The 13,187-nt window shown below is 43.8% G+C and overlaps 1 protein-coding gene across 1 annotated transcript in view; it reads right to left on the reverse strand.

The window, feature by feature from the left end:
- Window positions 1–4,146: 4,146 nt before the first annotated feature.
- TMEM192 (transmembrane protein 192) overlaps window positions 4,147–13,187 on the reverse strand; it is a 512,891-nt gene continuing 503,850 nt past the window's right edge. Inside the window, exon 6 of the mRNA XM_085641783.1 lies at window positions 4,147–5,307. Within this exon, the coding sequence (XP_085497909.1) occupies window positions 5,184–5,307 (124 nt within the window). The 3' untranslated portion in view covers window positions 4,147–5,183. The remainder of the gene's footprint in view (window positions 5,308–13,187) is intronic.

Consider the following 13,187-nt stretch of genomic DNA (forward strand, 5'->3'; position numbering starts at 1 on the left):
ACTCCGCCTTGACCGATCCACGCTTAGATGAGGAGGGCTAGTGATAATTTTTTTTAAAGTAATTTGCGCTGCCAGCTGCAACCGATCAATATTGCAAATTCTGAGTCGGCGTTCTGTAGCCTAAATCTAAACAGTAAGGTTACACTAACTGGGTTTCTTATCTATCGCCCACCGGGTCCAGTGACGACCTTTGCTAAAAGTTTAGCTGACATCACTCCGGACTAGGCAGTCAGATATGCTAATTTCACAGTTCTAGGGGACCTCAAAATTCATATATATTACGAAAAACCTAATGGAAGATTTAAGCATGTGTAAACTTACACAATTAGTGAAGGCCCCTATACATGATAGGGCCATATCATGGACCCCATTTTTACCAACTCCTACTTCTTAACAGTAGCCAAACCCATTCCAGTGGGGTGGTCAGACCACCACCTGATTCCCTTTGGAATTATGGAACACTCACTGGAAATGGCACCGCCCCTAAAATCCACCTCTCGAAATTGGGCTCGGATTACTCCTACCACATTTACAAGGTTCCTAAACTCTCAAAGAACAACTCTCGAAGAATGCCCATCTGTAGCTAATACACAGATTAAGGGGTGGATTAATCTAGCCTTAGACACTTTGGCACCACTCAAGCCAATTACTAGCAGACGATCTAAACCCTCCACACACCGGTTTTCAGAGGCACTCCAAGAAACAAAGAGGTCTTGCAAAAAGTTAGAGCACCTATGGCCCAAAGAGTATAATGAACATCATAAATCCACATATCTTGCATCCTTAAAGAAGTACCATAAGAACCTTAGGCAGGCCAGCACGAATTACTACACCCTACAAATTGAACACTCTAAACATTCTACCAGGGGGCTCTTTCAGGTAATTAAGTCCCTTACCTCCCTTGAACGCACCACAGCAAAAATCCCCCCATCTACTGAGCGCTGTGATCAAATTGCAGCATCCTTTGTGAATAAAGTGAACAACATCTATGCCTTTCCCAGAGAGCGCAGGACTTTTATGAAACCGCCTCTCTCCAGTTCTTCCCAGACACCCTGGGTAAGTTTCTCAACCTACAACCCATCTCAGAGGTTGACACGCACAGTCTAATGCTGAGAGTTAAATATGGATCCCCTCTTGACTCTGCATTCCCGCTATCTTGGAAAAAGGCAGTACTGCTATTGCTCCAATACTAACGGAACTGCTCAACCTGTCATTTTGTTCTGGCTTAGTCACGAAAGAGTGGAAGCATGCCATGGTTATTCCTCTGCTCAAAAAGCCTACCCTAGATCCTTTGCAGCCAAAGAACTTAAGACCTATCTCACTTCTTCCTTACTTTGCAAAAGTGACAGAGAAATTCGTCAACCAACAAAATAATGCAGTTTGTAGAGGAACATGATCTCCTCCATGAGACACAGTCTGGTTTCAGACCTTTATTTAGCACGGAATCAGCGTTACTCCTAGCTTCAGACTCATTACACAAAACGATGGACAAACAGCAACCCTAATCATGCTTGACCTCAGCGCCGCCTTTGACAAAGTCTCTCATGGTCTACTGACCTCACCATGCAGGTAAAGGTGGTTGGGTCCTGGGTTGGCTGGCGAGCTTTTTGGAAGGTCGCACCTTTCAAGCCACTCTGCAACCCTATGTTTCGTCTATTCAACGAGTGACCAAGGGGTGCCTCAAGGCTCTGCCTTGAGCCCGACCCTTTTCAATCTGTATATGCGACCTCTAGTAGACCTGTTGAACAAACATGGGGTGCAGACGGTGTCATACGCAGATGACATGCAGTTGATTCTTACTTAGGCCCAGGACAACGGCAAAGCGGCAGAGGATTTCAAGCTCTGCCTGGAAGACATGGCACACTGGATAAAACGCAGTTGCCTCAGGCTTAATACCAGCAGAACAGATATTCTAGTAGTAGGGAAACAACCCTCCATTTGGTCCTCAAGGTGGTGGCCCAGCTTGCAAGAATCTCCACCCTCTCCGAGTCAGAAAGTAAAAATTCTTGGAGTCTGGTTTGACTCCACTTTATCCGTCTCCAATCAGATCTCAGCTCTCATAGGCACCTGTTTTGGGATTTTAAAAATGCTGAAAGAAATTTTAGGACTCATCCCGGACAATGTGAGAAAGATAGTGGTACAGGCGCTTGTAACATCCAGACTGGACTATTGCAATGTCCTCTATCTGGGGGCACCAAAGAGGAGCATTCATATGCTTCAACAGGTGCAAAAGTGGCAGCTCAGATGCTTTTAAACATCCCTAGACGCTCTCCAACAAGTAGCGCTTTGGAGACTCTCATCTGGCTCCCCGTTGAGGAGAGGATCTCCTTCAAATCCCTATGCTATGTCCACAGAATACTGCAGGTCACGGGCCCGAAATATGTCAGCTGATACACTCCTACCAACCCATGCGCAGCCTGCGATCCGCTGGAACTGGGCTGCATTTCTAAATTTAATAACAAATATTTTAGAGGTATTTCTTTTAGGTATCTGGCAGCCAAGAGGTGGAATTCCCTACCTACATACCTTAGACAGGAGACATCTGAAGCATGAGAGGATCTCCTTCAAATCCCTATGCTATGTCTACAGAATACTGTAGGTCATGGGCCCGAAATATCTCATCCGATACACTCCAACCAACCCACGCGAAGCCTGCAATCCGCTGGAACTGGGCTGGTCTGCATTCCTAAATTGAATAGGAAACATTTTGGCTGTAGTTTTAGGTACCTGGCAGCCAAGAGGTGGAATTCTCTACCTACGTACCTTAGACAGGAGACCTCAGAAGCAGCTTACAGGAAACAACAAAAAAACCTGGCTGTTTAGAAAAAATAGCGCTCCCTACACTGTTACTGTTTACTTGTGCTCATTCATGATCTCAGCCACGAATGGAAAGCAGCGCGGGGACACTGTATTGGAGTAACCATTGCGCTTTATAAACTGCCATAATAATAATAAGAGGGTTAACTTGCCAGTTCGAAATGGCAGCTTACACCGCACACACAGGCGCTCCAGTGGCAGGCCAGAGCCATGTTTACAGGGCTACTGGAGGGGGTGGCAGAATGAGTGCCACAGGCCCACTAGTAGCATTGATTTACAGGCCCTGTGCACATGTAGTGCATTTTACTAGGGACTTATAAGTAAATTAAATAGGCCAATTGTGGATAAGCCAATGTTACCAGTACAGGTACAGAGCACCTGCATTTTAGCACTGGTTAGCAGTGGTAAAGTGCCAGAATCTTAAAGTCAGCAAAAATGAAGTTAGCAAAGCAAGAGGTCAGAAGGCAAAAAGTCAGGGGAAACTACGGCAAAGATTGCCAGGTCAAACAACCAGTAAGAGACAATACAACATCAGTACAAGAAAGGATAGCATGACGCAGCTAGACAAGCAACACAGTTTCCAGAAAGTTGTGCATCACAACAGATGTAGCCTTTCCATGTTTCAGGCCATGCGGACTCAGGCCAGACAGGGTGAAGGATAAATGAAATGTGTTCATTTTAATGAAAGAAGATCATAGGAAACGATCGCGAATGTTCACACCAAAATGAGAATCAAATCGGAATATAAGAAAACGAATTCTAGATTATTTTCGACCCAAATTGAAGCATAAACGAGGATTTTAATATTCTCAAACGCAAGCAACAGACCATCACACAATGTACGTTTCCCTCCTTTGAATGCAGTGAAATATGCCACTAGAAGCGACATTTTACCTAGCACAAAGCATTGTTTAAAGAACATGGAAGAACTAGCGATATCTCATGCAAATCCATTTTTCATTTTATTAAAAATAACTGAAATTGTGGACTTAAGAGGGAATATACCTCTGATTCAGGTGTGGTTCTTCAGCCACGAGTTGCCGGAAGCCCTTCACCACCGTCCGCCGGGTTCTCTCCCTTATGACCAATGCAAACAAGCAGAAGCAGACCAGGCACCGGAAGCATAGCACATCGGATGCCGGTTTCAAATATCCCTCTTGTTGAAATATTTGTCCAACCAATACTAACTTTAACAACGTATGTATCATAAACAGAGGTTGAGGCTGGTTAATGGAACACACATATCTGGCTTTTGTATACCTGAAAGGTTAGAAATAAGATCGGTCTCAGTCACTGTGGGAAAGAGAATAACAAGTCGAAAGGAGTGCACACTGTTACGATGAATTTATTGCATAGGGTTTTAAGTAGTTAGGTTTGAAAACACTTGAGGTCAAGATGCATTCAACAATAGAAAAATTCTTACGAAATTACAAAGAGTTTACACAGTGAAAAGTTATAAACAGGATATTCTAAAACAATATGTAATCCTAATTTCTTTTCAGTGCTGTGAAAGTGCATTAAGACAGCACAATACAATTTTACGTGACCCCCTCACGGAATTCCATCATCTTCCATGCAAAGTTTTTTTTCAGCTCCTTGGCGGGAAACGTGCCGTGATTTACTGGTTTGCTATTAAAGGACCTGAGATCACCACTTTGAACTGAAGGAAAATAAAAGTCAATCCACCCATTCCTTAAGTGAAAAGCAATATAGGTGTCCAGCAGCGCCCTCCAACAAAGGGCTGGCTTATTGCCTCAGTTCCCCCATCCATCCTCCTCATCCAAAGAACATTAAACAAGAGCTAGATGAACCGGCAGCCATGATACCCATATTACATACCAACATCATTGGCAGACAGCTTTGCATGAGACTGCATCCCATACTGCACTCTACTGCAAACCCGCTCCAATTACAGAGGCACATTGCCAACTCGCAAAGGAAGTAAAACTGTGATTTGTACAAGGCCATACTAACCTAAACATACTAATAAAAACACAATAGCTGGCTGCCTAAGTGTTTATTCTACACGATCACATAGTAAGTGCCAATATTTACAAAGCCGAATATTCATGACATTTTTTATTTGCTTTGTTTTTCAGAGGGAAAATTCATCAAAAGTAATAAATGAGACATTTGAAGTTATCTCCAACACAACTTTCAATGCACTGCATCAAACTGTCCTGGGTCTAAAAGAAGTACACAGAATCCACAGGTCAACTGGCATTCACAGAAAAGAGCCAACACGCTAGAGGAAGAAAGTTCCAGGGAGGTTCAGGGCGATCGCCGGTAACACCGGCCATCACTGCAGCAGATAGCGGTGCTAGTGCTGCTGGAGGTACAATGGTCGTCTGAGCCCATAGGCACGTTCACACACTGGCCTGCTGAGATGTCATGGCCAGCAGTCGCTTGCTGAGTATCGCATTGTGACGCTGAAGGTATTCAATCACATCGCCTTGTTTTTCCACAACTTCGTCCAAGCTTGTGCCGTCCCTTAGAAAAATTGAACACAAAAAGAGATTCATTTAGGTCATTGTCTTGGAGTCTGAATAAAGCAAGACCTAATGTTGTGTACTGTACTTTGTGCAGAAGTCGCTGACAAAGCAGGCGTAGTCATTATACACACAATTTCTGCACGGTTTCAAACGGTCACAGAAAACCTTGCTAACAGTCCAATAGGTCGCTATTTGTATATAAGTGGTATATGTTTGCACAGCAATTGTGTATCGTACTCTACAGCTGCTTAAAAAATCTGGCGTATTGTGGAGGATAAAAAAAGGGATGTGGCTTAAGTGCTATGTTATTATAGTGGATTTATGGTGCACCAGCGAAATTAGTAGCTAGGCAGCATTAGAGAGGGCAAATTGGACTAGTAGGCAGACAGGCATGCTAACAACACTGACAGAAATATGCTTTGTGCAGCAATTGTACATTACGCTGTAATCAAAAAGTGGTGTTACTGTGCTGTACAGAATGAAAGCGTAAATATGCAAGACAAGCATTGGCAAAGGCATATAGGTCTCGGCAAAGCCCGAGCTATTGGCCTTGCCAATGTGAATGTCTTTTAGCCATGTTGTCTATCAGCACATCTACTATTCAGCATGGCTGAAAGTTACTGGAAACCCATAATCACAGGATTATAAGCCGGCCTCAAGTTTCTTCGCCCCCATGTTGAGTTTATTGTCCTGCCCCTCCTACCACCTCTGTGGTAATGAAGGAAAGAACAAGGAGGCACCAGATAAGGTTCTGCAGCATATTTATTTATGACCACACGCTGTGCCAACTCCTACAATAATGGAGCACTGTACATCATCCATCAGACACCCACCCGAACCCTCAGCACCAACATTCTCGGCATGAGCCCTGTGACCAATCGGTAAGCGGGAGAGGAAAATGCAGGGGGAAGGGAGAAAAAGGAGTAGAAGGAGCGGGGAAGAAAACAAGGGTGAATACAAAAGGCATCCTTTTAAACTGATATACCCCACAAGGCGTGATCAAGCTTGCCAAATGTCTTGACTTCTTTGCCAAATGTATTCAATGGTAAGCACTACATAAGTCTGGATATTCTCATTAAGGTCCCTTAAGTCTATGCCTAATCGGAGTTTACCATTGCTTTTCTTGGCCAAAACTACGCGAGACATCCACTCTGATGTTCCAATCTCCTCGATGACATCAGCTTCCAGCATTTAATCCAACAACACTTGCAGTTCTTTTCTCACGCTAAATGGCACCATTCTCACTTTTTGTTTAACAGGCCTAGCAGCATTCTTCAATTTAATTTCATATTTGTACCCCTGCAGTTTCCCCAATTTTTCATAAATACTTCCGGGAAAGAGGAAGTAATCTTTTCTCTAGCCTGCAAATACTGTCCCACCAGTACAGGATCCGCTGTGTTGGGATCTAGTTTAATGCCCAGTAGTCTTTGATCCCTCCATCCAAGTACATTTGCACCTTTCTTTGCCACATACATTTACAACTGTGCTTTCCTTCCTTTGAACGTGGTCATGGCTTCAAAATAACCTGAAAAATCAACGCGTTGTCAATCAAAGGTGACAGCTATAACGTCACGTTTTAACAAAAGTGGCTTTCCGTTTTCAAACTTATTTTGAAAATATGTTTGTGATATTATGGTAAATGGCGAACCAGAGTCTGCAGTGACTGACAGTTCCAAACCCAACACTTGCAAATTGCACATGGGAGGACTAATGGGCTCTTCACCTTGCTTTCCCCATGCACCATTAGTACTATGCTTTTCTCCACCACATCGCCATTGTCCAATTCCAGATTCTTTAATGTAACGCCTTCAAATACCTGCGCAACTCGAGGCCTGGATTGTTTTTTAATGTCCCTGTTAATCTTAGAAAAATGACCTTTTCTATTACAATTGTTGCACACTGTAGTAAGTGCCGGATAATTTCTGGAAGACACAAAATTATTAGGATCACTGCACCTGAAACAGTATGTCTTTGCGCAACCCTTATGACTCATTCTTTTCTGGTAACTGCACAAACCTCCTTTTCCTTCTTGCCAAGTTGTGTTTCATTCACTTCCTTTACCCAGCTCATGGACTGTTCTATGACTTTGGCCGCAGACACCACTTCATCCATGGTGGCATCGCCCATGATCCATAAACGTTCCTGGATGCGTTTGTTGTTAATGTTCACCATGAGCTGATCATGAATCATTTCATTAGTGGTAGTACCAAACTTACATGTGTTAGATAAACTTCTCAGCGCAGTTAAAAATTCATCTATGGATTCTCCTTCTTTTTGTCTCCGAGTATAGAAGTGATAGCTTTCAAGTGTGGTACTGATATTGGGTTTAAAACGAGCATCAAGTCTCAAAAGGGCATCCTCAAAATGATTCAATGACTCATCCTCGTTTTCAGTCTCAATTTTGGGCAGAGACCTGAAAATCTCCGGACCCTCTGAACCTAGGGAATGCAAAAGGATTTTGTTTTCCTCCCGACTCGCATACTGCCACCATCAATTGCCATAAATATGTCAAAAACTTCTCCTTCCATCTCTTCCAGCGCATAGATGGTTCACCTTTTATTTTTAACATTTTTAATAGAGGGTCCAACTGTATGTTTACACTTAACCAGTCTTAAGTTTAAAAACTATTTTCTTAAATGAATATCCTCAAACCTCAGCCCTATATAATAAAATATATGTCCCACAAAATCACAATGAAGGACAGTGTGAATCTCTATTCACTGAGGAGAAATATTTTTTGATGAACAGTGTAAAATGGCTGCCAAAGGAGTTGGAACGCAGGTGCCCATAGGATTAAGAGAAATTCAAAATGGGCGCCCAAACTAGAACGAGGCTTGTAACTTGTTCCATGAATGAAGAGACTTTACGGCTCCTCCTACAAGGCATGTGACCAGCAAGACACACTGAGGACGCAGTGTCACCCACCAGCTGCAGCAGAGCAACACCCTGACGCTAATCACTCACTGCGCAGGCCCGCAGACTGTGTGCCATAATGGGTCAGCAAAGATGGCTGTCTCAGGTGGGAGAAGCGCCTGGTGAATACAGCGGGATTCACCGTGGCAAGGAACAGCAAACGCTGAACTCCTAACAAGAGTCTCGCATTCATTCACTCGTCACCACAATTTGTGTGGCAATGCAGGAAGGAGGAACAAGGAGGCATCAGATAAGTTTCTACAACATCTTTATTTATGACTACACGCTGCGCCAACTCTTGCAATAATGGCGCACTGTACATTATCCAACGGTCACCCACCAGAATGCTCAGCACCAACATTCTAGGCTGTGGCCAATCGGTTTTCGGGAGGGGAAAAGGCAGGGGAAAGGGAGAAAAAGGAGTGGGGAAGAAAAAAGGGTGAATACATAATACAGAAAGCATAAAAACATAACAACCTCCTAACGCCAAAGTGAGAACTATTGGACTGCGGTGGAGCAGTGAACATCAAATTGGAGGGTGGTAGGTTGGAGTGGGATAGATTGGAGTGGGGTCATTTGAAGTGGGGTCATTTGGGGTGGGGTAGATTGGAGTGGGGTAGATTACGGTAGATTGAAATGGAGTAGGGTGGAGTGGAGTAGATTGAATTGAAATGATGTAGATTATGGTAGATTAGAGAGGGACAGACTGGAGTGGGGTAGTTTGGAGTGGAGTGGGATAGAGTGGTGTGGGGTAGATTGGAGTGGGGCGGAGTTGGGTAGTGGGTAGACTATGGTAAATTGGAGTGTGGTAGATTGGGGTAGAGTGGGTGGGATAGAGAGGAGTTGTGTTATGTTCCCCAATCTTGGCCTCGGGTGCTACACAACCTTTTACCTACATTGTCCTACCTTGCTCTGCATACCGGTTCTAGCACTGACATTTTACCTAGTTATGTGCTGAATAAATATCGATCAGTTTCGTAGAAACTAGCCTCATTTATTATGCATGAGGATTCTTTGAAAAGTCCTTGCACATGACGTACATAACAGCATGAACACATTCTGTGTTAAATGTCATGGTCACCTTCATACTAGGGTGAAAGAACTACTTGGCATAATCGCAGGTATTGTTCTAGGTTCATTTTTGAATAGTCATACTTACAACACATCGATTATGTAAGGAGCCTGAGGCTATCTTTGTGGCATAAAAGACCCATGCCAACACTAGATAGAGGAGAAGCTTCACGCTGACACTAAAAGCCGAGGTCCCGGCCTGCAGAAGCTCCAGCACGCAGTGGTCTGACATTCCTTGCGGGTTGTCCAACTCAAGACCAAGACAGGGTCCTTCCTTCTCTCCCATCAGATAATGGAGTTGGCTCTTTCCTAGGGGATTCTTGGTGTTACACCCACATACATGTTAGGTACACTTAGACACACTTAGATAGGGGCTGCATTGTAGGCGTACACTTGATTACTGCCATGTATCGATATGCCTGCATATATTTACTGTACTAGCACCAGGGTAGAATTCTACCTCTTAATTACTATGTGGGTGCTTGTCATCTCATATATCTGTTTCTGTCTAATGATTGTCGCAGCAAACATGTTTTATACTAGAATGACAGTGAATCAATAAATGCTTATTGAAAACGCCCCCATCATTTGTTCTGTATATCGCTCTGAGATTAAGTGAGCACGATTGACTGAGCGAAAAGTACTGTACTGTTTCCACAATCCTTGAAGGATCAAGGGTCGTCATGTTCAATAGTTGCCAGAGACTATTTGCTCCTCGGTAAAGTTAGGAGGCTCTTGGTGGAATTGTGAGCTAGCTGGTCTAAAGGCCAACATATCCTTTGGGGGGGTCTGGAATCAGTCTGGGCACCAATCCCTTAGTTTATGCTGTCAAAATGCGCAGATTCTATGTATTATACGGAACTACACAACATGGGGCAGGTAACATTGGTTTGGTTCTTATTTAACAGTCAAATCTGAGTAGGTCAGCCGTGCTTTCTCAGAGACCCCTACTCACATCTACCCAGAGACGTCTGGGGTGGGAAGGGAAGAAATACTGCCGCAGGCGAGTAGGCATATCCTATGTATTGGCTGTAGGTTTGTTCAAGCTTGAAGGATTATAGAGGTATTCTTTTCTTGGGTTAACTTTTCACCTGCAGATGCACGCACACATACGTTTCATTCTTATACTCCAGATGAACTACCAGAAGAATACTTTCCATACAAGGACATAGAAGTTCCGTTAACTTACCATGAGCATATTAATTGGTTTAAAGGTGCCCTCCCCATACCACAGACAAAATGAGACTCGGTCCGCTTAGCAGAGACAGAGCGACTTGGCTGGTCCTAGCTGCTTACACACCGCATTCAGAGATTGATACACTGCCAGCAGCAGACTTACGACCACTTCATAAAGAAATAATATAACTATACAGAAATCCTACACAGTTCGGATTGCGAACACTCACAATTCAACCTTCAAGGGTCACTCAAGATGGTCAATCACAAGGTACTGCAAACAAAATAACACCACAGACGCTGAACGTGATAATGGGAAGAATGCCCAATAGACATGGAGCAAATGCCATTTTGGATAGCACAGAAAATAGCACAGCTTGAGGCAGTGTTCCCACTAACAGGCCCACAGGAAAAACACAGAATACTGACAATTTGCTTGCAATGGGAATATCTCCATTGATAGCAGATTATACCACTTAGGATACAGTTTTCGCTGCCGTTTTACCAGAACACATGGCACCCCCTCAATAGCAGTCATACCCGAAGTACTGAAACAAATACAGAATGATTACGGGGCAGAACCTGCCGTGGACTTAGGGATGAAATTGATAGGCAATTTTGCCCAGGTATCCGTACTTATGTCAGCTAACATAAAAGGGGAGGCAGCAGCGGTGGCTATACTCCAACGCCTGAGGGAATGCACTCTTGTACAACAGGAGTATGAACTACCTAAGATTATCGAAGATACCTATGCTTTGCTCGGTAGAGAAAACTTGGGAGCTAGACCTATGAAACCACAATTAACGAGTAATCCTGAAACGGACAACTCAAAGCAGGCACCCGATTCTTCTAAAAAGAAATGGGACAACAAACAATCAAAAAATAATAAACAGAATGCATCACAGTCACAGGGTGGGTCTCCACAACAGGAGCACTCTGATGGAAAATATAACCTTAGGAACCATGATAACATAAAAAAACCTAACAAGTATCAGGATACTGGTACATGTTCCTCTCGTTCATATCAGGATTCATAAAAAAATTGGAGATGGAAGGACGGTTAGAACGCAGATCAGAAGAGTGAAGTTGTCCTGCATAATGGTTCTAGCACTGACCTTTTACCTAGTTATGTGCTGAATAAATGTCGATCAGTTTCTTGGAAACTAGCCTCATTTATTCTGCATGAGGATTCTTAGAAAAGTCCCAAGTACGTAACAGCATGAACGCATTCTGTATACAATGTCATGGTCATCTTCATCTTAGGGCGCAAGAACTACTTTGCATAATCGCAGGTATTGTTCTAGGTTCATTTGCATAGTCATATTTACAACACCGATTATGTAAGGAACCCCAAGGCTATCTTTCTGGTATAAAAGGTCATGCCAACACTAGATAGACAGAGGAGAAGCTTCACGCAGACACTAGATGCTGAGGTCCTGGCCTGCAGAAGCTCCAGCACGCAGTGGTCGGACATCCCTTATGGGGTGTCCAACTCGAGACCAAGACGGGGTCTTTCATTCTCTCCCATCAGGTAGTAGGGTTGACTCTTTCCAAGGGGATTCTTGGCTTTACACCCACATACATGTTAGGTACACTTAGATAGAGTTTGCATCGCAGGAATACGCTTGATTACTGCCCTGTATCAATATGCCTGCATGTATTTACTGTTTTTAGCACCATGGTAGAATTCTACCTTTTATTTACTCTGTCGGTGCTTGTAATCTTATATATCTGTTACTGTCTAATGAATGTCGCAGCAACCATGTTTATACTAGAAGGACGCTGGTTCAATAAATGCTTATTGAAAACGTCCTCATAGTTTATTCTGTATATCTCTCTGAGGCTAAGTGAGCACGATTGGCTGAGCGAAAAGTACTGCACTGTATCTCCGATCCCTGAAGGATCAAGAGTTGTCATGTTTGATAGTTGCCAGAGACTATTTGCTCCTTGGTAGAGTTAGGGGGCTCTTGTGGCACTGTGAGCTAGCTGGTCAAAAGGCTAACATATCCTTTGGGGGTATCTGGAATCAGTCTGGACACAAATCCCTTAGTTTATGTTGTCTAAATGGGCAGATCCTATGTATTATTAGCAGCTGCATGACAGTTGGCTAGATTGGAATGGAGACTGGAGTGGAGTAGATTGGGTTGGGCTGGAGTGGAGTAGACTGCAGTGCAGTGGGGTAGATTGGAGTGGAGTGGAGTGGGGTAGATAGGTGTGGAAAGATATATGTAGATAGAAGTGGGATAGATTGGGTGGATTAGAGTTGGGTAGATTGGAATGGAGCAGGGTAGACTGGAGTGGAGTGGGGTAGATAGGGGATGATTGCAATGGGACAGATTGTGGTAGAGTGGAGTGGAGTAGACTGGGGTGGAGTGGGGTAGATTATGGGTGGGGTGGAGTGGAGTTGGATATATTGTAGTACAGTGAAGATTGGAGTGAGGTAGAGTGGGGAGGATGGAGTGAGTGGATTTGGGTAGAGTGGAGTGAGATAGACTGGAGTGCATCTGGAGAGAAGAATGTAGCAGGATTTACAGCTGTGTCAGGCCGGTGATCCACCTTTTGTGGTTCAACAAGCAGGCAGGTCTGTGTCTTCTGTCGGTTCTCAGGCTACTTTTTGGTGAAAGCTTTCCTAAGTCCCAACCTCTCTCAGTTTGCTCAGCACCACGAAGGGTCCAGGACAGGAGAGAAACTACTTGGGGGGTCAGGACTCACTCTAGC

This window comes from Triturus cristatus, chromosome 2_2 (assembly GCF_964204655.1).
Source record: "Triturus cristatus chromosome 2_2, aTriCri1.1, whole genome shotgun sequence".
Taxonomy (NCBI): Eukaryota; Metazoa; Chordata; class Amphibia; order Caudata; family Salamandridae; genus Triturus; species Triturus cristatus.